Source organism: Cyprinus carpio, chromosome B21 (genome assembly GCF_018340385.1).
Source record: "Cyprinus carpio isolate SPL01 chromosome B21, ASM1834038v1, whole genome shotgun sequence".
Classification (NCBI taxonomy): Eukaryota; Metazoa; Chordata; class Actinopteri; order Cypriniformes; family Cyprinidae; genus Cyprinus; species Cyprinus carpio.
Window position 1 is genome coordinate 19,272,319 of NC_056617.1, and position 25,481 is coordinate 19,297,799.

Genomic DNA, 25,481 nt, shown 5'->3' on the forward strand with positions numbered 1-25,481 from the left:
GCAAAAAGAATATCCCAAAGATCACTGTAAGTTCATGCATTTATATTCATATCTGAATGCATATTTACCGGAGTGGGCTTGGTTTGTACGTTTGTAACAAAAGCTGTAGCAGGAGTAAATGTCAGGCTGCAGGCGTGTCGGAGAAGGCTGGGTTGAACTGATAGTGAGGAGCTGAGACTGATTCCAGTTCAGATGTGTTTTTTGGAAGAAGCATATATTCCAAGTGCAATGCCTAAATAATTATGACACCGTGCTTGTGTTTTTATCATTATAATGATTCTTACAGTCTTTTCCGAATATTATAGAAAGAAAGGAAACGTTGTGCTGAGTCTGAGCCGGTGTACTGCAGCAAGAAAATCACGCCCATAACTGAACCTGCTACACACTAACTGTTACACGCATCCAGCAGCACACAATGACCTCAGGATGATTTTAAAGAGATGTTTGTAAAGCTCGAGTGCGTGTGCATGGGTCTTGGAGAGGTTTTTGTAATCACTTGCAGTGCGGTGTTGCGGTTTTTACAGTGATGTTCTTTGTCTCGGAGATCGTCGTGGTGCTGATGCTGTTAGACTGCGCAGATCCCGTCGCACTTCGCACATACTGTTATTTGCGCTTTAATATTGTGATTTTGAAAAGACGTGTGCAAGAATCGTGCAAGAGATGGTCATATTTAAATGTTACTGAAGAGCGTTCTCTTGTGTGTGCTGTGCTTTGCGGAGATGTGAGGTGTGGTTTTCTCTTTCTCTGACTGATGCTCTGGACATCAGTATTATTGTTCAGCAGTGATCTGCCCAAAATGAGCCGTCCATCTCTGCACATTAGCATCAGGCCTGCAGACCTGTCTGAATGCACAGTGCTGTTTAACACAGTTTATAATACTAGTTAAATACTTACTAGATATTATATATTTAAGACTTGCTGTTTTCGAATGTGAATGAGATTGCTTTTTCTCTATTTCAAATATCTGGTAAAAACCCTTTCTGGTATGCATTTGTGAGAAATAATTTAATATGTACAATTTTTTTTTTTTTTTTTTTTTGCAGCTTTGAATCAACCAATCACATGCATGACAAATTAGAATCTTTATTTTAGTCCATAAGCCTATGACGAGTTTGCCCCGCCCCTTTTGATTGACAGGAAATAATGAGCTCTGATCATTGGCTGTTTTTAAAGGGGTCATATGATGCTGCTAAAAAGAACATTATTTTGTGTATTTGGTGTAATGCAATGTGTTTATGTGGTTTAAAGTTCAAAAAACACATTATTTTCCACATACTGTACATTATTGTTTCTCCTTTATGCCCCGCCTTCTGAAACACCTCGATTTTTACAAAGCTCCCCCTTTGAAAAGCGAGGTGTGCTCTGATTGGCCAGCTATCCAGTGCGATGTGATTGGCTGAATACCTCAAGCGTGTGACTGAAATGTTACGCCCCTTAAAATACTGTGATGCGTGTCCCGGCACGATGACACAAAACCAATAAAACCCATTACAAACAAGACATTTGTTGCATCCAGTGTGGACATAATTACTGATATGTTATGAAAAATCATAACTGTCGATTATTCTCTTGAAATTGTAAATGCGATTATTAATTACGATTATCACAATTTACATTGAATGATGTTTATACCATTGTTTGATGCAACTGCATGCCATATCTTTACATGAAAATAAACAAGCTGAAAACAGTCTAACTGAAAAACTTTTAGTGCTTTTCTATAGCATTAAGCCTCAAATGTCAAATATACATTTCTAATTTAAATGATAAAAATATGAACGGTATTATAATGTTATACTAAAACTAAAACAATGGAAAAACCCATAAGATAACATGTAGAAAGAACAAAAACATATCTTAAGCATGCAGAATAACATTAGTGAACTTTGAACGATTAATTGCCGCTTTGAACGATTACGTAATTGTGGCATCCATAATTGTAATCGCGATTAGAAATTTGATTAATTGTGCAGCCCTAATTATAATGACTTATACTGTCTTTTTACGGGTTGCGTATCGCACTGTGTAAACATAAAACCATGTCTGCATTTGTGATCGGAGAAACAACAAACAACAAGCACTACTCTTCACTGCTCAAAACTCACGTTTGAATCGTCAGTCTATAAATATGAAAACGTACTTACAGGCTGTGAGTCAGAAGCACCAGACTTTCCTTGCATAGTTGGAACTGCATCACTTTATAAAAACAGATACAGGCACTGTAGGCTACTCTTACAGGAAACAGTCCTCCGTAAAATGTGCTGCACATATTTGGGTTGAACTGTTCTGGAACAGTGTTGAAAATACAACTTAACCACTGATTTCTAGTCCTGTCCTCTTTTGGAAGGCCAAACAAAGTATTTTCGCTTTCACAACAAAACACACAGCGTCTTTACAACATGGCGCTGGCGGCAACAATGAGAATAAAAGGTACGCCTTCTTTCTTTGTGTGAACATCTGGTCGGCGTTATACAAATATTCCCACACAGTGACGTAGACATGTGGGGGTGTGTTAGAACGAGGCGTTTCAGGAGGGCGTGGTTGACTCTTAACTTTTATAAAGAATATCTCTTTGGATTTGAGACTTTAGTCTTTGTAACTTTACAGATCTTCTTTATGCACCAACAACTTCTCCAAAGAGAAAGGAAAAACTGAAATTGCATCACATGACCCCTTTAAGTGCATTACTAAAAAGGCTACTGGACAAGTAGAAAGTTATTGCCAAGGATGCTGACGCCATCATAGTGCATCATACATTAATATACTGTATAATATGGTGCTATGTGATTAATGTAGTATATTACTTTAGCATTAGAATGAAATGTAAAAGAGGACATCCAATCGCAGAATTAAGGTACAGTTCAGCCTTTTTATGGGAGACCGACTCAATAGGATATTCATAATTATCTATAATTGCAACAGTAAAGGCATTAATAATGTGTGTTCTTGCTTCAGTTCGTCATGAAGAAACCGCAGTTATTATTACAGTTAAAACTGAAGTTGTACTGTAAATAATAATAGTTATTTTCATTTGGGGATTGGAAACGGTCACTGGCAGTCGAGTTCAGTAGCACGTTTGCTTGGTTCATTATAAAAAGGATTTGAATCCAGCCACCAGTGGTGGGCAAGCTACTTGGAAAATGTAGTAAGCTAAGCTATCAGTTACTCTTCATTACATGAAGCTTCACTACACTAAAGCTACAGCCCTGTGAAATGTAGCAAGCTAAGCTACAGCAACACGACAAAAGTAGTTTACTACATCTAAGCTATTTTTTTAAAAAAATCATTTTTATATTGAACCAACATCATACCAAGTCAATGCTCTCTCAGTGATCAATACAACTGTCAGTCAAGCAGATAGACAGGCATAATAGTTCAGTTAAGTTGTTTATTCAACAACTGTTCCAAATCAATTTGGCAACAAAAATCAGTCTTAACCATCTTCAAGAATTAAGAAATAAAAGACTTGCACTCTAAAAAACTATTTATTTACTAACTGCTTGTTTTCTTAAAAAAAAATAATAAAACACTTGCTTCTCTAATCTTTTTGTATTCTGTCTTTGTTTTCTTTTTATTTATTATACAATTAACAAAAGCAAAAAAGGCCTCTAAATAAAAAATAATAATAAAAAAAAAAACCTTGCTACGTGTACTGCGTTAAGCTAACTGAGACTTTTTATGGTACTTGTATTTCATTGCTCTTTTGTTGATTTTGATGTCTTCCATTGTGCTCATTTGTAAGGTGCTTTGGATAAAAGTGTCTGCTAAATGACTAAATGTAAATGGTAACCCTTCACAATAAGGTTCATTAGTTAACTAGTGTAGGTAGCACGAACTAAGAATGAACAATACTTTCAACATTTACTAATGCATTATTAAAATCAAGCTGTGTTTGTTGTCATTAATTAATGCACTGTGAACTAACATGAACTACAAATGAACGACTGTATTTTCATTAACAAAGATGAATAAATGCTGTAATAAATGTATTGTCATTGTACGTTCACGTTAGTTACATTAGCTAACATTAATGAAATCTTACTGTACAGATGTATAGGCCTACAAATAACTTAGGCTACATTTATTTGCATCGTTGCATGTGTCATTCATTATATTATTAACGTTTCAACAAAATCAAGTTTAAATACTAAGTTTTTGAATGTTTCGAATGTTTTCCCCCGTCATTAACGACACATTCGAAGGCAGTACGGACATCTACGGGCATCATGAACTTGCAGGTTGTACAGTTTTCTATCGCTATGTGGGCACTCAGTTTTTTTCTGTTATTTGGCCAAAGTATCATATTATAAAAGATTCAGCGCTTCTCACAAGCTATCTGACTGTGACAAATGCTAAGACACTCTTCTCCGCTCCTCAAATACAAAACACATTAGCCTTTATAAATATAGTGTTTCTTGAGTAAAGAGAACGCTGTACTTATTGAACGCTGTACTTATTCAATCAACAGTTATTTTATTTACCTTCATACTGCAAACAAACTAAGATCCTCCAAACTGCGCGCCGCACTTCATTCACGAGAGAGGCGGGAAGAATAATGAGGTTTGACTGACAGTTTGAGGAGCCAATGACGTTACGAGGTTTAGTGGTGGTGGCGTCACTTTTACTGGTCCAGGATCAGTGATCCTTAGCAGTTATATTTCCGATTTGAGCTTGAGTTTCAGAAATGCTTTGGATAATGTAACGTCAGCTTTTGTTGACGCTACCACGCTACTTGATCAGAAAAAAGAGCTTCGCTACTGAAAAGCTATTTGATTAAGAAAGCAGCGACGCTACCACCACGCTACTAAGAAATGTAGTTAAACTACTAGCGTCACTACTTGTAGCGACGCTACTGCCCATCACTGCCAGCCACTATGTATGCTATAAAACTACACCACTAGACCTGGAAGAACTGTTACTTGTGTCCCCTCAAAACAAAACCTAGGAGCATGTCAACCTGACTATAACATCCCAGATAACTCGGCTGTAAGTGTAGCAGAGGTTGGTCATCATCGATGGATGAGCTCCAGTGTTTTGACTGCTATGTTGGCAGAAAAGAAGAAACTCTCATGAGCGGATGGTAAATATTTTGGTCACCAGGCAACAAGGCTGCAGCTCTGGATGCATGCAGAGAGGTTTTCTAATGGCTAATGCTCCACGCCTTAATGTCCTCTGGCTCAGTGTTCTTTGGCTGTGTCTTCACACACTTAACAAATGACTGCACTGTTTGTGACTCTGGCATTCGTCGAACTGTCCGTCCCTCAAAGTCAATACGCTTTCTGCACATTTACATCCTTGCTTTGTCAGCATCCTGCCGAAATCCTTCAGCTTCTTGTTGTCTTTCACAGGAAACATGCATTTATTCAAATGAATCATGTATGAATCATGTTCTTTAGATTTAAGGTGCACCTATTCTTGTAGTTTCACTCTGGACTCATATAAGCTTTACTGAACGATTAGTTGTGAGCTGTTTTTATGTGACATTTTGTGTCTACGCAGAGCAAGCTGTGCATTCTACAAGAACTCTTTAACAAGATCTGGAGTGCTTTCTTGTCAGTTTCAAGACACAAAATGGTTCCTGTCTTTGTTAAAATAACGATGAGAGTTACCTGTTGAGGCTTACGTTGTCTTTCGAGTTCTGAGGTGACACTGGTGACATGCTGTTATAAAGTGATTATTCAGAAAAATGTCACTCGGGTGATTTTGACCTTAAGTTGAAGTGATGCATGGAGCTACAGCAGTCTGTGCCCTTCAAGTCAAATCAAATCCAAAGTTATTTGTGTAGCACTTTTCATAATGCACATTGTTTCAAAGCAGCTTTATTATGACTTTCTTAATAACTTTATAGTTGCGTTTAGCAGATTAGAGCTGGGTCATAATATAGTTTTGCAACAATACATGCAATCAAGCAGTTGAGATTTGCAATATAGTATGATTCCTCAGACAGATCCATACGAGCTAAACATTTAGCCTATGTTTTAAAGTTGCACTCAGGGCTCCTGCTGTATTGATTTTTATGCAATGTGTTCTTGATTCTCTGTGTTCATTGTATTACATTGCATGTTTTATTACACTACTGGCACATCACTGACAGAAAATCTTCTGAGTAATTGATAATAAAATCTGCTGTTGATTTTTTAGCTATTAATTTTTATGTTTCACCAGTTGTTGGAGTCTTAAATTGAATGATGTCTGTTTGAATCCAGTCCATAAATTCTCAAAAATTGGTTTCTAAAGCAAATAGTTGTAGAAAAGCTGTCTTGCAGCAATGTGTAGAACTTTTCACTGCATGAACATGCATGTTGCATTAAAATCATTTACATTTTTGCAATCTAAATCTAATTATAAAGCATGAAAATGTTTTGCAGTCTAAATAGTCATTCTCTCTCTCTCTCTTTCTCATGTTTTCTCAGAGTGAGAGGCTCCTGATTAAAGGCGGTCGGATTGTGAACGATGACCAGTCCTTCTATGCAGACATCTATATGGAGGATGGAGTCATCAAGTAAGCTGCGTTCCTATACAGTACAGCCACACTGCATCTAAATACAGCTTCTTGTCCATTAAAAAAAAGAGTTTAGTCAAAATGCCATAACTCAAACATATGAATGTATGTGTTACATTGTTAACAAAATAAGTATTTTACATGTATCATATATCAATTTTACACTTAGCATTTTTAAATTATGAATACCTTAATTAAAAAAAATAATAATTATACAAAATTTTAGTAATGATATATATTTTTATATAATGTAAAACATTACGCATCTCTTGCAAACACTTCTTTCAAAACTATATATTTTATATATATATATATATATATATATTTTTTTTTTGGACAGCCTTAACCAATCTCTTCATGTAATAAAAAACTCAAATTATATATATATATTTTTTTTTTAATATTTTGACCATTACTGAAAATAATGAGGGCCTATAGGCATCTACAGACCATATTGATAATGTTTTGCAGTTCTTTCACTGATGATCTAAAAACTGTTATACAACTGCAAAAAAAAAAATAAAAAAAATAAATAAATAAATTATAAAAAAATGGTAAATTCATCATCAATCCATTATCATTTATATCATAGTGTAATCAAAAATCGTCTTTCTGAATGACCATCTTCTGTCAACTTCAACAAATTGGAGACAACCTGATAGTCCCAGGAGGGGTGAAGACCATTGAGGCCGATGGGAAGATGGTGATTCCTGGAGGAATTGACATCCACACCCACCTACAGATGCCCTTCAGGGGGATGAACACTGTGGATGATTTCTCGCAGGGCACCAAGGCTGCTCTTGCCGGAGGAACCACCATGATCGGTGAGATCTGTGGAAGATTGCCATGTTTATCTGCAGAGTGGATCGAATGGACATAGTTCAGCCAAAGATGAACACTTGCTGTTAATTAACCTCTGGCCATCCTAGATGTGCATTAGGTGACTTTTGTTCCTCAGTAGAACAGTAAAGAAGATTTTTAGCAAGTCAGCGGCTATTGTCACTTGAGAGGCGAAAAAATATCAAGCAACACAAAACTAATCCGTATGACTCCTGCAGATATTTCGAGGTCTTATGAAGCAAAACGATCAGTCTGTGCAAGAAACTGCACATTAATTAGTAGTTTATGGAATCATGCAATGACGTCAAGTTTACACAATTATATTAAGCACCCAATAATGATGAGAAACATAGATGTTTCACGTCTAAAGCATATAAAGTTAGTCTTTATCAGCTCAAATTTGAACACATTTAGAAAAAAGCTGTGGAACACTGGAAATAATGGTAATATCTGAATTAACTGGCACAAATATTATTTAATACTGCTGAGTGAACCTAAATATCTTTATATGGATTAAATCATAAATATCTCTTTAATGTAACAATGATAATATGTTTTGCAGTGAAGCACTATGCGTAACTATGAAGAAAGTGTATGAAGAACAATAGTAGGCTTCCGGCAACCACACAAAGCTCCTGTATGCACCCCACGGTGAAATTCTAGTCCTTTCTGACCGCCGCTGGAGTATAAGAGCGGCTTGTTGTACAGTAAACACCGTTAGCACTGATTCATTTTAGAGTAAAAATCCAGCTGTATACGTCCCTTTGTTCCCAGAGGAAGTGTGTGCTAGATCATACATGCAGATAATATGGAGACAATGAAGAAGCAGTGAAATATTGAGAGGCTCCTCACTGAATCTGATCGTATGTTCCTGGCCTACTGATCCGAAAATATTAGCAGTAGTTATTCAGTCTGATTCTGATTCTGAGAAACACATTTTTTTCTTATTAATGAATGAGTTGACCAACTTTGGATATCAAATTGTGCAGTTGTATTTGATTATATATGTAATTATAAACACTTTTTTAAGTAATTAGGAATGAACAATGAATTAATACAACTGGATGATATTTAGTTAGGAACTAACAAAATATAAAAAATACAAGCAAATATAAAGTACTAAAAGGGAAAAAGGAAACACTTTACAAGCAATGAACACAAAGTAAGTATATGTAAGTTTTCCAGACAGTCAGGACAGTCAGTGAGGGATAAAAAAACATTAAATAGTAAAAAGTGTTTCAGAAAAGTTTTCAGAATTGATTCAGAATCATTCAAAAGGGCCACATGGTGCATCAAGGAATCTTTTTTTCTCCCACCCCAGAAAATACACTGAAGTTATTATTGCAATTATATTTAAAGCAATGAATTAAACATTTAAATAAACAAAAATCAAATAAATGTAAAATAAAATCAAGTTCCACTGAATCAATCATCAAAAAAAAAAATAGCTTTATAGCTCCAATTTACAAACATTTTAGTAAGTTATTTAACAAAATATGTGACCCTGGACCACAAAACCAGTTATAAGGGTAATCTTTTTAAAATAGAGATTTCTACATCATCTGAAAGCTGAATAAATCATCTCTCCATTGATGTATGGTTTGTTAGGAGGACAATATTTATCTGAGATACAACTATTTGAAAATCTGGAATCGGAGGGAGCAAAAAAATCTAAATATTGAGAAAATCACCTTTAAAGTTGTTCAAATGAAGTTCTTAGCAATGCAAATTACTACTAATAATACATTTTTGATATATTTATGGTAGGAAATGTACAAAATATTTCATGTAACATGATCTTTACTTAATATCCTAATGATTTTTTGGCATAAAAAAAATCAATAATTTTGACCCATACAATGTATTGTTGGCTATTGCTACAAATATACCCCAGAGACTCAAGACTGGTTTTGTGCTGCAGGGTCACATATGAGCTGTGTTGTGTGAATAGGAGTGTGAGCTGCCTCTGTCGTGTGTGTCTCCTGCAGTGGATCATGTGATCCCGGAGCCGGGCTCCAGTCTGCTGGAGGCGTTCGAGCGCTGGCGTGAGTGGGCGGATGAGAAAGCGTGCTGTGATTACTCTCTGCATGTGGACATCACCCACTGGAACGACGGCATCAAACAAGAGGTCCTGAGTCTCATTAAGGAGAAAGGTGGGAGATCTTTTACTATTACACTTTTTTAAGTTTGCTTACACACCAGGGCGTAGCGTCTGGGTATGCAGGTGCATATGGGTTAATTTAGAAATATGTTTTGAACATTTTATGTTTGTTAAATTCAAGTTTCTGTTTTTTGAAGTACCAAGTGGCCAGCGGTGAGCATACTGTATGTTTGATCAATTTAGCCATCTCCAATCAACACGACTTACCTAAAATAAAATCTATATAAAACACTTTATGCATTTCACAATTTTAATTGTGCATATCCAATCGTTTGTGCGGAGAGTGGAAGCTGAAGTGCACTTTGACATGGAGGCACTGGCGCGATCACTTGCATTTTTTTTCTTAATAAGAATGGAAACTTAAAATATGACGTCATTTTTGCTCATAAATGCACTTTCTGCCGTCTCAGTCTTCAACAGGAGCGCTTCACAATGATGAACCGTAACTCAGCGAATACTTGTCTCACAGGCATGATAAAATATCTATAGAATGCTTTAAATAATAATTCAAATCGGAAACAAAAACTCTTCCATTATGTAATGCATTATGTAATGTAAAACATTACGCATCTCTTGCATACATTTCTTTCAAAACTATTTAAACTCTTATGAAGATGGTGTGTTTGCACAGTAACTCTACAGCTTCTAGCGCTACACTCCAAACTACACGTGGATATGACAAATGTAAAACACTGCTATTTTGTGTCTTTTGCTTGTTCAGTGGAGCTAACTTGAGCTGTATAATGATACCGTTGCTGCAGTTTTGCAAACTTGGTCTGAAGATTTGCTTTATGAGTGAATGGTTTCCCTGAGTGTGCTTCAAGTACAACTTTTAGTGTGTGAGCAATTTAAAATAAAACTCTAAGCCCTTGAACAAAGAGTTTAAGCATCTAGATAAAAAAAAAAAAAAAAGTAAAAAAATAGTCCAGCATACTAAAAAAACCCTCTGAAGTTATAAATATAAGCAGTACAGTATCCCAGAGGGAATGTGCTGTGATTTGACAAGTTATTTTTGGTCATTTGTACTATTTCTGACAACGATGCTGCTTTATTACAGCTTACAGTTTTTTTTTTTTTTTTTTTTACTATCTACTTTAAAAATCAACATAAATATCAGAAATGATTCCACATCTCTGGTCTTACTGACCGTGATTCATCACTTTATATTGTTTAATGTTTTGCCCCATTCTGGTATTTTCACCATTCAGTTAATTCATGATGGATAAAATCCCCACCCTTTACTTTTGTTTGTTTGTTTTCTAGTTTGAGAATAAGAAATGCAGAACATTATGGAAATAAAGAATGGTTGTGAATGCTGGCGGAGTTTATGTTTTCTGATTTATGTGTTCTGTCCAAATAGGAGTGAACTCTTTCCAGGTCTATATGGCTTATAAAGACCTCTATCAGATGAGCAACAGTGAGGTAAGCTAAAGAAATTATAGTTATTATTTATTTATGTATGCATTTATTTATTTGTTTGTTTGTAGAAAACAGAATAGTGTTGTGAATATACACATTCTTTCTTTCTTTCTGTTGGGAGTTATTTCTATCTGATCTGACCCTTAAAAATGACTTTTGTTGAAGTAACATAATGTTGGGTTTTTTTATTCACAAATCTCTTTATTTACAGCATTTTATGTGGAAGAATTTAGTCATTTATTAATGAGTATTTATATATTGGTGCATATAAAAGTACTAAGTACCAATATATAAATGTTATTCTCCCTTTACCTAATTTGATTTTAATTTTCTATAAGAACAAGATTAGACTAGATTTCCTTTTACTTGATCTCATTGTTACAAAAAAGTTATTTTAAAGCGATTTTCACTCTGTTTTTCTATGTGTGTATGAACAGCTTTATGAGATCTTCACCTTCCTTGGAGAGCATGGAGGAATTGCACAGGTCCACGCTGAAAATGGAGAAATAATTGCTGAGGTATGTGAACCTTATGAATATTAAAGAGATCATGAAATGGAGAATCAAAAGACGTTACCATTAATAATCATCGGCGTATGGAGTCCATTCTTCTGTTAGCTAAAGAAAGAGCATTTTTAGTGCAAAAAACTTATAAACAAATCTTGAGAAACATGATATACAAATCGAAGACCACTTATGTGTCATTTAATCTCAATGACTATATTTCCTTAACATGCTTAAATAAAAGGGCTTTAAAAAAGTAACTTTTAAAAAGTGCACTTTGTAAAAATCTTAACTTAAAAACTGTACTTTTATTTACATTTTAAATAATTCATTCATTAATAATAATCTTTTGTTACTAAATAAAAAAGTACACTTATTTTGATAATAATACTAACGTACTGTAAAACACAACAAAACAAAAATACAATAATACAAACTAAAACCCGTTTTATGTGATATTACATTTAAAGATAATATATTGTAAATGTAGTAGATTGCAACTATATCATACACATAACTGTGTACAAACAAATATGTGACCCTGGACCACAAGTGTAAATTTTTCGAATTTGAGATTTATGCATCATCTGAAAGCTGAATAAATCTCTCCATTGATGTATGGTTTGTTAGGAGGACAATATTTGACCGAGATACAACTATTTGAAAATCTGGAATCTGAAGGTACAAAAAAAATCTAAATATTGAGAAAATCTCCTTTAAAGTTGTTCAAATGAATTCTTAGCAATGCATATTACTAATCAAAAATTAAGTTTTGATATATTTACGGTAGTAAATTTATTAAATATCTTCATGGAACATGATCTTTACTTAATATCCTAATGATTTTTGGCATAAAAGAAAAAACGATAATTTTGACCCATACAATGTATTTTTGGCTGAAACGCCTTCTCAGCAAAGCCATTATTATTTTTCGACCGGTGGGAACTTTTGCCGCCTCAACATGTGCAATTTCCACATTTGCAGCCTTTTCATGCTGTCTTCATAATGAAAGGACAAACTTTTGGATTTACAGTACAGATGCATTTTGGCAGCTTTGGATTTGACGTCTCTTGTAACAATAAGGTTAGAAAACAGGCTTGTAAAAATAGGCTCATCTAAAGAACAATGTTATTCGGAAAGCTAGCTGTGCTCACATTATGTTATATTTAAGAGCTGATCTTTCTGAAAATATGTCTGTGTTCCTCACAGTAAATGAGTACACAGTTTCCATGTCTTCTTTAATGACATTAATCATGCACCACATGTGTTTAAAAAGCACAAATAATACAAGGACAATGCAAAGAGTGACAGAAAAGAGACTCGTCTGGTCTGTGTGTTGTTCAGGAGCAGAACCGTATGCTGGAGATGGGCATCACCGGACCCGAGGGACACGTTCTCAGCCGTCCAGAGGAGGTCAGAGAGCACAAACACAGCTGTATGCTGTCCTCTGTGGGGGTTTGTTAGTGTGATAACATCACTGCAGGCCCTGCGAAATATTTGTTCCTCAATTCTCAATGCAAAACTCACAATAAGACACAGAACTTGTGTTAAATCAGTTGCATCAATCTGATTTCATGTTGAAAATCGTCCCGCCCAACAGATTTAATTAGGCCGGAATCAGTCTATCAGTGATCTTTCGCAGACATTATGGCTTTATTGAGGTCAGCCAAGAAAGTGGGGAGGGGAACTTTTGAGTTAGGCTGAATCTGTGTGTGTGTGTGTGTGTGTGTGTGTGTGTGTGTGTAGCTGGAGGCTGAAGCAGTGTTTCGAGCCGTGACTATTGCCAGTCAAACCAACTGTCCGCTCTACGTGACCCGCGTGATGAGCAAGAGCGCTGCTGACATCATCTCACAGGCCAGGAAGAAAGGTACACAATATCACATACATTTACATCCTAAATAAGCTTCCTGGGAAACAAGGCGCAGAACACGATGAAATGTCTGCTAAAATAAGAAATCACAGCCTGAGCACGTCAGCAGCGTAACGCTTGAGCTTTCACAGATGTCGACTAGTTTACACATCTCATCTGAGTTAAATAAACCTCTGTTGAGAGACACTCATCTTTAACATATATATTCATGACAGTAATTACCCTCGGTTGGATACAACTGTGTGACATGTTTGTAAATAACAGTTTAATTATTATAAATGCATTATTATTCATTTGTCATTTAATTATATGTCAGCTGTCTATACATGATTTGCACTCTATGAAATGTTTATTTTATATGCACTGGCCAGTCTGTTGTAAAGGTTCCACGATCCATCATTATAATAGCTCTTGCTGTTTAGTTACTGTGCTGTGGGAGACTCATACAGTGAGCTAACCAGATGCAACGCGTGTAAAAAAAAACCTCTTCCATAAAAAGAAGTTGTTCTTAATTTAAGCATTGAGTGGCACAGTTTTAGAGAAGTGTCAGATTCTCAGGAGTACAGAAGAATATTATTTTAGACAACAATGGTTTTTCCAATTAAAATAAATAAGTGTAAAGGTTACAAATAACTAAAAGTGTAAATGTTAAGGCTGTAAACGTATACTTTTTTGTTAATTGCATGATATGCCAGTTAATCACAGATGAAGTTTCTCCTCTGGCTTTTATTTCTGGCCTTCAGTTCAGTTATCCCCAGCGTAGATTAGATTCTGTACAATTACTGAAAGAAATAATTCAGCCAAAAATTAAAACAGTCATTTATTTACTCATTCAGAAGCTGTATACTGGTGTTTTGTCAGTGAAATTAAAATGAAGGAATTTTGAAAAATAAATGAATAAATCACAGGGCTGTAAAATGGTGAAATTCATTAAAGTAATTACATGCATTCAGATTCAGACATGTTAAACAGAAGCTCGGATGTCCTTGCTTGATACACAGGGAAAAAATGGTTCATTGGTTCACTTTTGAGCTTCACATAATACCACAGAACATGTGCTCTTTGTATGGGCATTGATCAGTGTTTATATGTGATTAAATGTTGAAATTAATTCATATAAATCGACCATGACTGTGAAAAAAATTGGGTGAATGGACTTTCAATGGAAAAATATTTACATTCGTCTTTTGAAGATGAATGACAGTGTTACGGTTTTGGAATGTTTTTAGTAAATGATTTTAAAAATTCTCATTTTTGATTAAAGTGTAGTGTGCAACAGTTTTATGTCTCTGAAATGGTTGTTATAGCGTTCCAAAAATCACTCTTCAACTGGGTGCTTAATCACTGTCTTTAAAAGGGACACAAACCTGTGACATTCTAGACTGTGCATCTTTTTCTTTCTGACTGTCCTGAATGGAGACTGAAAGCTTTGTGTCAGTGGAGATTTATAAGTTAGTTCTGTGAAGTTTCATCCTCTCAATGCTTTTAATGAGTTTTGCAAGTGTCCTGGTGCATTTCTGAAAATTTGGATGCATGATTTTTGGCTGGAGGACAAAGAAAAGATATTGTAGATTTTTCACTGAAGCTCATATTTAGAGCAGAAGATCATAGAGAACTGTTTATTTCTAGGTAATGTGGTGTTTGGCGAGCCGATCACGGCCAGTTTGGGAACCGATGGGACTCATTATTGGAGCAAGAACTGGGCAAAGGCGGCGTCTTTTGTGACCTCACCACCCCTCAGTCCTGACCCAACCACTCCAGACTACCTAAACACCCTGTTGGCCAGGTAACACAAGCATATCCTAAAATATATTACGTCATTTTACAATACAGTTCTGTCAGTTATTAACTGGTGGGTTTTTTAACTTATAGACTACAAAACCATTGACTAGAAGTAACTGATTGAAAATGTGAAAAACAATATAGTTGATATTTGTAGTTTATTGTAAAATATTTCACTGATGGACTAGCCATACATCCAAGGTGTGTCTCTACTGATGGCCAGAGATGCTGGGATACACATTTTAATAATTATAATAAAAATGTCAATAACATTATATTAGTACAGTATATCTGAATCAGCCTTACTACATTAATGTTTACCACCAAAACTAATTCATATTGGTTAAATAAGGTAGTAATATCCGTTTAGAGTACCACTTTAATACACTTTTGAAGTGTAGACAGAAATTTTAATGCAAAAATGTATTATTCATTGAATAATTCACTCAATTCAGTCATAAAATGATTCACTCAATTCAGTCATTGAATGATTCATTCAATTTAGTCATTGAATCATTCAATAATTTGTTCAGAACAGCTGGGGCTTCATTTATAAAATGTGCACACATACAGATTTGATCTTAGAGCGTGTACGCTGAAATCCACACCAACTTTCATATTTATAGAAAGTCTTTGACGTGGAAAAGTGCTTGTGGCAAGTCAGGGTCTAAACAGGCGTGCACACATTTCGGTGTACTGCAGGTATCTGGAAATCAATGCAATTCTTGACGCCCGTCATTCTCAGGTGAAGGATTTGTACGTTGACTGGTGCTCTGTTATATGTTAATGACATTAATTAGGGGCAGAGATCTGAAACTATTCAGCTACACAGAAATTCATGCTCATTTGCAATTTATGATTTTCACATCTGAAAGAGGCACAAAAAATGTGCATGTTCTTAAGTACACATATTGCGGGAAAAGAGCACATCAATTCGGAGATCTGAAAGCTTTTCTTATATAATTTCTGATATAATTCCAATTTTGAAAAATATTTAAGTACAAGGCCCCTGATATACAGAACAGTAACACTCTTGCTCGTGTGATACCACAGCACTGTAGCACAGACCTCAACAATCTGACTTGTTATATCTGAACTATTTATCATTTTAGGCTAAATACCAACAATTTCAAAGTTTTGTCTGTTAAGTAAACAGTACAGTCAGTGAAGTAGTGTGACGTGTCCGTGTGTTTCAGTGGTGATCTGTCGGTGGTGGGCAGTGCTCACTGCACATTCTCTGTGGCTCAGAAGGCCATAGGGAAAGACGACTTCACTCAGATTCCTGAAGGAGTCAACGGAGCGGAGGAGAGGATGTCCATCATCTGGGACAAGGCTGTGGTGAGGATCATTCTACTTCACATTCTTAGATCCAGAAAATATCAAATATCTGAATATTTACTCAATACATGAACTCTTTCCCCACCATTGACAGAATTTTCCAGCTTTATACGGTAGGGGTCGTTATTAAACATGGTCTAAAAGAGTACTGAATCTCTGGATCAAATCATAGACTGTAAAATAAGATGGCCAAAACATGCCAGTATGTCCGCTGTCATCTTGCGCCAATTACATATTTTGAAGCCTGAGTCTGTGCAGTATTGATTAGTTTGTAGCATGAGTTTGCACAGTAGTGATTGTGAGGTGGAGCCATTGAAGTCCCGCCCAAACTTCCGCAGACCCAATCACAAGCTCACAATCATGACACCACACCCCAATTTTATACCATAAACCAAAAGCAAACCTTATAGAAAAATTAACTCTTGAACATACATCAGTGTGATAAGAACTGGCTAAAATAACAGAAACCATTTTTGGAAAATAATTATTTGAAGTGTAATTTGAATATTTAGTTCGGCTCACGTCCCATTCGTTTACATGGAGAGGGCGGGGTTTATTACCTATACTGCAGCCAGCCACCAGATGGCGATCAAAATGTTTTGGCTTCACATTTCAGGATGTGTGCGGCACACTTGGTGAAGCAGCCACACAAACAAGTGATCACATATGTAAAATAATGTGATCATCAAACATTAAACAGCATATAAATCAAAACGTACTGTATTAACGTTACTGAATGAAATGCCAACCTAGAAAGTGGTCTAGGACTGGGAAGCTTTGGGTGTGCTGATGCACTCAATCTACTCAGTCTATATTTTGATCTTTGATCTGAATCCCATCTGGATGTAGCCTTTGACAAAAACCCGATCTTCTCAGCTTCTTGTTTAAAATGTTGCTTTTTTCATGCAGCTTACCCATATTCAAGTGTTGATAAAAAAGAATGCATGAAGCTAGAATAGAACGGATTGTTTTGTTTAAAAGCAGAGGCTCCATTCTTTCTTTTAACAAATTGCATGTTCAGATATTCATGCAACAACATGTTTGGGGGCCATGAAATCTGATAAAAACATGCTGGTGGGGAAAGAGTTAATTCATTCATTTGTACCCTAATGTGGATGTGAAAATAGTGCCCCTAAATCTTATATACATTACTTTCTTCTCATAAGTGTACCATTAAAGCCCCAAAGCACTGCGTTTGTTTCTTAATTGTGTGTTTTTCCTTTGCTCAGGTCACTGGTAAAATGGATGAGAACATGTTTGTCGCTGTGACAAGCACCAATGCTGCCAAGATCCTCAACCTTTATCCACGCAAGGGTCGGATAGCCGTGGGCTCAGACAGCGATCTGGTCATCTGGGACACAGACGCTGTCCGGACCATCACTGCAAAAACCCATCATTCTGTAGGTGCTCTTTAAATCAATCCAGTGAACGCACTATATACTCACGTTTCAGAGGAACATCTAAACATAGAGAGGGAACTGAACTGGCTGGCCTTCACTGACCCTCCAGTTCCTCTGAGCGGAAATAGATGTTTCTAACTAATCAAACTGCGTGTTCATACAGGAACCCCTTGTAAATAAAACAGCCACAAAAACAGGAGATATCTGTCAATCAGAGTTTCCTTTTGTTGCCTTATTAAGTCTCAGCAAACGTTTATTACTGTAGGAATGTGTTGATAAGTGAGAGAAGAACTGCAACTCTGCAAGCTTCACTTTTAATGAACCAACCACTAACCCACACGTTTGTGCAACAGATATACAGTAAATATCATCTCATTTCATGTAGCTTTTTGAAGTTTGCTGTTACTTTTCAAATCACTTACATATTACAGTTTCAATTAGGGATTTTCATAAAGAGAAATTATTATGGAAATTATATACTTGAATATAAGAATATATTTGAGTGCAAACTGAATGTAATGTTTTCAGACACTTAATTGCATGTTATTTACAGTTAAATTACATTTATATTAAAAGCAGTTAGTTAGAGCTCTCAAAACTTGAGTGCTTTTTGAGCCACTTTAGTAGGACACAAGTACATCTTTATATGTATTTTCATTTTATGTACTTTGGAATATTTTCATGATTACACATGTAATAATGAAGTTGCAATTTAGTATGTTTAACTATAAAATTTGCCTCAATAAACTAGTAATTTGCTGCTTATTAATAGTTAGTTAGGTAGTTGTTAAGTTTAGGTATGGGGTGGATTAAGGAATCTAAAATATTATCATGCAGATTAAGGGACCGTTCACACAGAACACAACACTCAGGTTTTAAAAAGGGCAGCACAGAATGCCTTCTCTGCCATGTTGGCATCAAATAAAACAGTTGTCATGCCAACTTGCTTCTGTAAACAAAAGCTTGCAATGCTTGGATTTGAAAAAAAGTGTTCTGTAAGAACGGCCCCTAAGACATTATTATGTGCTTTAAAAGTACCAGTTAACAGCCAATATGCTAGTAATATGCATGCTAATAAGCAAAAGTAAGAATTGTTCCCCAAACTAAAGTTTTACCAAATCTTCAATCTTCAAGCTTTTCAAGGCTATTTCAAACTTTCAAACAACGCTTTGCCAAGCCAACATCAAAGTTTGTTTACCAACATTTCTCATTTTGTTACTATTGCAATGAATCCACAATTTGGACAATGACAATCTTTGGGTCACAGTCCAATAGAAGTTCTGAAGAACCTGCAGTGAGCGGTTTATGAATGTCCAGACGCTCAGACTCCATTCTTTCTTTTCTCCTCTTCCAAACATCCGCATAAGAGCATTAATCTACTTCAAGTGAGATGGAAACTGGAATTTCCTGAGCAGATTCTACAAGGGCTCGATTGAAAACCTTTGGGGAAAAGAGTCAGCAGAACTCAGGCGCTGCCAAAATGACATCACATTTTCATTTCCTGTTCGGCCACTTCTCTAGAAACCATTACACATCTAAACAGCGCCGGCTGCCGTTGCTTTCAACTGTGGATAAACATGGCTGATGTTTATTGACGGTTTATTTTATGGCTCCGTATCCTTGGTTCCCGTGCTCTGTGAAGTCACCTAAAACATGACTTCATCACCTGCCAGAAAGCCTTGCGTTTGTGTTATTCTACATGAGCTTAAGCCCATGCCAGCATTCTTGGCAGAAGTTGTGTGCATGTCATTTCCTTTTCTCGCACACAAAGGATGGACGAACGCCAAATTTCTGTGGAAAGACAGCGGATCATGGCGGGATACCACTACAATTACGATATCCACTAGAGATGAAGAAATCAGAAAATAAGGGAGTAGTAAACTAAACAGAAGTGATGCATTTCAGAGAAAGTGGTAACAAAAGACAGGATGCTGTGAGTGTGAGAAAAAGCCGAGGAAATAGAGAAGGATGTTTTTGTAATTCCTCTATCCAGCTGTTTGGCGAAGAGGTGAAGAATGAGAACGAGAGTGAATGAAGGAGGCCAGAGTCGTGTCTCACTCTCCTACATGTGATCTTCATTAGTGAGGAATATCTCAACGTTCCTCGTTGCAGAAGCTCAAACTCAAAACGGCTGTTTGTGTCAATTTATGTTGCAAAGCACAGCAGTTCAATGTCATGTTGGACGTTTTTGATGTTTTGTCTCTTCTAAAAAAAAAAGGTATCATGGTTTGCGTGAAAATATGAAGCAGCGCAACTGTTTTCAACATTGATAATAATCAAAAATGTTTCTTGAGCAGCTAATCTGCATATTAGAATGATTTCTGAAGATCATGTGACACTGAAGACTGGAGTAATGATGCTGAAAATACAGCTGCACATCACAGAAATAAATTACATTTTACTATGTATTCACATAGAAAACAGCTATTTTAAATTCTAATAATATTTCACAGTTTTACTGTTTTTACTATACTTTTGTTTAAATAAATGCAGTTTATTTATGCAATTCACATGCAATTCATGATAAGCCATTGTGTAAATTGAAGGCTATTAAAAATATATCACTGCACAGTATGTGCACAAAAAGGATTAGAATATAAATATTACATTACAAAAAAGCAAAGACAAAAAACAACCATGTTCCATAGTAGTACATGGTAGTACTATAGTAACATGTCACAAAAAAAAGCATGGTCCCACTCAATATTAGGTGTCTTTAAATACTGTGTACTTCATAATAAAATAATTGTTACAGTAGGTACAGTGTTCATGGTGATTTGCAAAACACTTTTTGCTGCTATTGAGGTGGATACAAGTACGTTTAGGGACTAGTTTGGTGGTCTAGTTAGGTTTGAGTGCTAGAGGTAGGGTCAACAGTGCAATTATAGATGTACAGTAACTACAGAAATTATTTACTGATGTAGTTTCAAATATAAGTACAATATGTGTGTGCACAATAATTGCATTGTTTCAAATGGTTCTTTTAAATGTATGTTATAGTTAAGGACAGTTGATACAAAGTTGGTCCGAAAGCATTGCATTGCATTGCAGTGGTAATTTTTGGGACACAGGTGTTAGGCATCTGAGCTTTCTCAGTATGATGTTCTTGTGTTGTTCTAGGCAGCGGAGTATAATGTGTTCGAGGGCATGGAGCTGAGAGGTGCACCCATGCTGGTCGTCTGCCAGGGGAAGGTTGTTCTGGAGGACGGGAAACTGCACGCGACCGCTGGCACCGGACGTTTCATTCCCTGCTCCCCATATCCAGACTTCGCTTACAAACGTGTCAAAGCCAGGAAACAGGTACATGAAATCTTGAATGCAATGTAGTTGGCTTAGGATAAAAGCCATTATTTATTTTCCATTATTTTCCTCTCCCAGCACTTTGTCCACTGTTTGTATCAAAACATCAAAGCTCAAAAATATCTTGCTTACATTGCACAAAATAGAGATGATTGACCGTCTCACCAATCTGCCAGCCAAATCTGGAACCAGTTTTCAACACAACATAAAATTTACAATTTACTCGAGCACACAATTCCCAAAAACAACCCACGTGAGGATAAACGCATCCTTGGAATGTAATTGCAAACCCTCAAGCGTGTGCTGCACAATCCTGTATTAAACTGAAGCGCTGTGTTTGGGTCTCTCCTAAAGCTGGCCATTCTGAAGGCGGTCCCCAGAGGCATGTATGACGGCCCCGTGTCTGAATTCTCACCCATGTCGAGGGGCGGCACGCCATCTGCCTCCGCCCGTTCCTCACCCACTAAAGCCCCTGCAAGGAACCTCCACCAGTCTGGCTTCACACTGTCAGGTAACCCTGGAAAATCATGTCTCATATTCATACAGCAGACTTCTTTCTGACAAAATTATTGATGGGGATGATTTATAAGTCATGCACTTCTGTCATGAAGTAGTTCCTGTAGCTCAGATAATAGACCGTGAGGCTACAGTAGCAATGACTGCATGGACTGATAAAAAACCAAAGAAATAAATAAATGAAAAACAAAAAATCTTGAATACAATGTAAATCGTTCAGGATAAAAGCCAAATGCATGAATGAAATTCAACAGATGCAGAACTCAGCGTTAATCCATGAAATGTTTGGTTACTTATATAAACTCTTATATAAACTTTTTTCTTGTTTACAGCTCACAATTCAGAGTTTATATCTCCCAATAATATTTATTCTATAGTTGCAATTGCAACTTTTTCTCTCACAATTCTGACTTTTTTTTCTCAAAATTGTACATTTATATTCTACAGTTGTGAGTTGATATCTTATAATTCTTACGAAAAAGAAAAAAGAATTGTGTGGTAAAAGTCGCAGTTACTTTAAAAAAAAAAAAGTATCTTGTGGCAAAAAATAGGTCTCTATAGAAATATGCAAGAAAAATACATGCCCAAAACATTGTGAATGTTCAGTAACAGGGTTGACACAAAGTTTGAAAGTGTTTTTTTTACGTAATAAAAATATAAAGCATATTTTGAAAATACAATAAACATGAATGTCTTTCAAAGTTGTCTTCATTTATAAAGTTCTGCTTTCATAGCTATTTTAGTTTATTGTGAAAATAAGTTTTAAAAGGCCAAAAAAGGAAAAAAAAAAAATAGGAAAAAGAGATTTAGTAACATTTTGGCTCATATCTGAAGAAAATATATTCTTGAATATGAATTATGGTTTGAATGCTTGTCTTGTGAGAGGATTAATTAATATTAATAATAGTGCTGTCAAACAATTAATCACGATTAATCACATACAAAATAAAAGTTTTGTTTACATAATGTATGTGTACTGTGTATTATGTATATATAAATACACAAACATACAGTAACTATTTTTACAAATATTTACATGGATATACATTTATATATTTATATTCTATATTATATCAAAAAAGTAACATATAAAGATAACATTTTTCAAAAATATATACATGCATGTGTCTGTATTTATATATACATAATAAATATACACAGTATACACACATATATTATGTAAACAAAAACTTTTATTTCAGATGCAATTAATCGCAATTAATCGTTTGACAGAACTAATTAATAATAATTATTATTAAATAAAAATTAATATATAATTTGACAAAACCTAATATATTTTTTAGGTTGTTCTTATGTGTGTGTATATATATATATATATATTTTTTTTTTTTTTTTTTTGTAATGGAGGTACACCAAAATGGAGAAACTATCAGAATGACTTCCTCGTCAGAATCGAATGCATTTCTAAGCATATCAATTACAAATTTGAATGCACTTCACATTAATTATGGCAAGCCAAATTTTCACTGACAGTAAGTCCATTGTCAGTAATCTAGAGATGGATGAAGCCCTTTGCATCAAAATTTGTACAGCTGGGATTCGCTGGTGGGTTTGGTCAATGGCTTATAGTGTGTTAAGGAAGACTGTTTTTATATCTCTGTGTTTCTCCTTAGGTCCCGAGGAAGCCCCCATCAGACCGGCTGGAAGACGCATCGTTGTGCCCCCCGGTGGCCGCTCCAATATCACCTCCCTCAGTTAAATATAAAGAGCATGTAAGAGAGAGGCCAGGATCAAATCAGAAGTGTAGAAGTAAGGTGATTAGTCAGGAAACGAAACAAAAGAAGCGTAAAACACTGAACTCATGCCTTACCCTCCATGATTTCCTCCTGCTGAGTGACTGAAGATCAGAAGCCCACCTCTGAGAAAGCCAAGCATTTAGTGTAGCGTTACGTTCATTTGTGTGTTTAGAGAAACTGAATTAGAAGACGTTAGAATTACAGTAAAAACAACTCTCGTTTGGATGGCCTGTGATGTTTATGAAAGGAAACAGTTGAATTTTCCAGGCGTTTGCGTTCGGTAAGGAAGGACTACTGTTGTGTGTTTCATAGGGCTTCGTCCGTATTCCCTCATAAGCTTTATTTGCGTACATCATCTGTGATTAGTTAACGTTACTTTGTAAATGAAGTTAAAGTGTTGAGCAGTGTTTTTGAAGTATAATAAAGCTGAATGTTAAGGAAGAACATGCATTATTACAGGACATTTACATATATTCACATACTGTACTGCTTTCATTATCCGTCTCACAAAGATACGAAAAACATTATGCATCCGTCACGTGAAGGAAAAGTTGGAACACGCTGAAAACGGAAAAATAAAATTTCTTGCAAAAATGATTGATTAAAAACAAAGCCTGCAGGAGAAAGATATTCACCTTTTGCATGTATCAGTTACAATTAAAAGATAATTAACAGGTGCTACAATGTCTTTTCTTAAATCATGCAAAGTATTGGAATAAGTTTTTGATATCTGAATCTTTCCTGTGACTTTGAAGCGCTCAGTTAATTAAAAAAAGACTGTATGTTAGATGCCCCAAATAACGACGGCTAAAGTGATTTACCGAATGATGTGGAGTAGGTTGTTTATTATATTTATGTAGGTTTGATTGTATTACCTTTCAAAAAAAGCAGGTGGAAATGAACGTGTGATGTGCAAAATTTGCTCCTCAATAAACAGAAGTTACAACTGACTGCCTGTGAATGATCTTTAGCTGCTCTTTATGTTCATCAAGTCGCAGTACAAGGAGATCAGAACTACTAAAACATACATTTTACATGGAAAGTATGACCACACAACTATCACCAATGACAATGTACAGCAGAGACTGTGCATCTGAAATGTTCATTACATGTCTTGGTTAGCGTATGAGCAGACTGAACTGCACAGACGGACGTTTTCCTGAATAATGTCAGAGTCAGGATCAGACAGCTCAGAAGACCCAACCTCGGGTCAGTGAGGGAAAAGGGAAAATTCTCTTGATGTTATTCTCACTGAAAAGCGACTCTCAAACCCCCCAAAATATATGAGAAAAGTCACATTTTGTATTTGTCCAATAATATATAGTTTTGGAAAAATATTGCTTATGGTTCTGTTAGGCTATCAAGTCCAATTAACTGTATATTCCATAACAGTGTTAATTATAATATATAAAGCAGGTGACTTAATATGTAAGTTGATGATATATATATATATATATATATTTACAGTATAGACCAAAAGTTTGGAAACATTACTATTTTTAATGTTTTTGAAAGAAGTCTCTTCTGCTCATTAAGCCTGCATTTATTTGATCAAAAATACAGAAAAAACAGTAATATTGTGAAATATTATTACAACTTAAAATAATAGTTTTCTATTTGAATATACTTTAAAAAAAAAATAATTTATTCCTGTGATGCAAAGCTGAATTTTCAGCATCATTACTCCAGCCTTCAGTGTCACATGTAACATCCCAGTCTATCACATGATCATTTAGAAATCATTCTAATATTCTGATTTATTATGAGTGTTGGAAACAGTTCTGCTGTCTAATATATTTGATGAATAAAAAGGTTAAAAAGAACTGCATAAATTAAAAAAAAAAAAAAAATCTAATAATATATATTCTAATAATATATTTTCTTTACTATCACTTTTTATCAATTTAACACATCCTTGCTGAATAAAAGTATTGATTTTATTAAAAAAAAGAAAGAAAAAAAAAATTACTGACCCCAAATTACTGACCAGTAGTGTATATTGTTATTACAAAATATTTATATTTTAAAAAACATAGCTTCTTTTTTTTTTTTTTTTATCATCAAAGTATCCTAAAAAAGTATCACATGTTCTG

General features: G+C 35.4%; 1 protein-coding gene across 1 annotated transcript in view; it reads left to right on the forward strand.

Moving 5' to 3' along the window:
* Positions 1-24,338, forward strand: part of LOC109045664 (dihydropyrimidinase-related protein 3) — a 24,469-nt gene extending 131 nt beyond the window's left edge. The window contains exons 1-14 of the mRNA XM_042747682.1: positions 1-26; positions 6,414-6,503; positions 7,143-7,326; positions 9,331-9,495; positions 10,864-10,925; positions 11,360-11,440; positions 12,770-12,838; positions 13,172-13,292; positions 14,925-15,081; positions 16,274-16,415; positions 17,645-17,815; positions 20,936-21,115; positions 21,470-21,626; positions 23,266-24,338. The exon at positions 1-26 is cut by the window's left edge and continues 131 nt beyond it. Of these exons, the coding sequence (XP_042603616.1) occupies positions 1-26; positions 6,414-6,503; positions 7,143-7,326; positions 9,331-9,495; positions 10,864-10,925; positions 11,360-11,440; positions 12,770-12,838; positions 13,172-13,292; positions 14,925-15,081; positions 16,274-16,415; positions 17,645-17,815; positions 20,936-21,115; positions 21,470-21,626; positions 23,266-23,351 (1,691 nt within the window). The 3' untranslated portion in view covers positions 23,352-24,338. The remainder of the gene's footprint in view (positions 27-6,413; positions 6,504-7,142; positions 7,327-9,330; positions 9,496-10,863; positions 10,926-11,359; positions 11,441-12,769; positions 12,839-13,171; positions 13,293-14,924; positions 15,082-16,273; positions 16,416-17,644; positions 17,816-20,935; positions 21,116-21,469; positions 21,627-23,265) is intronic.
* Positions 24,339-25,481: the final 1,143 nt, after the last annotated feature.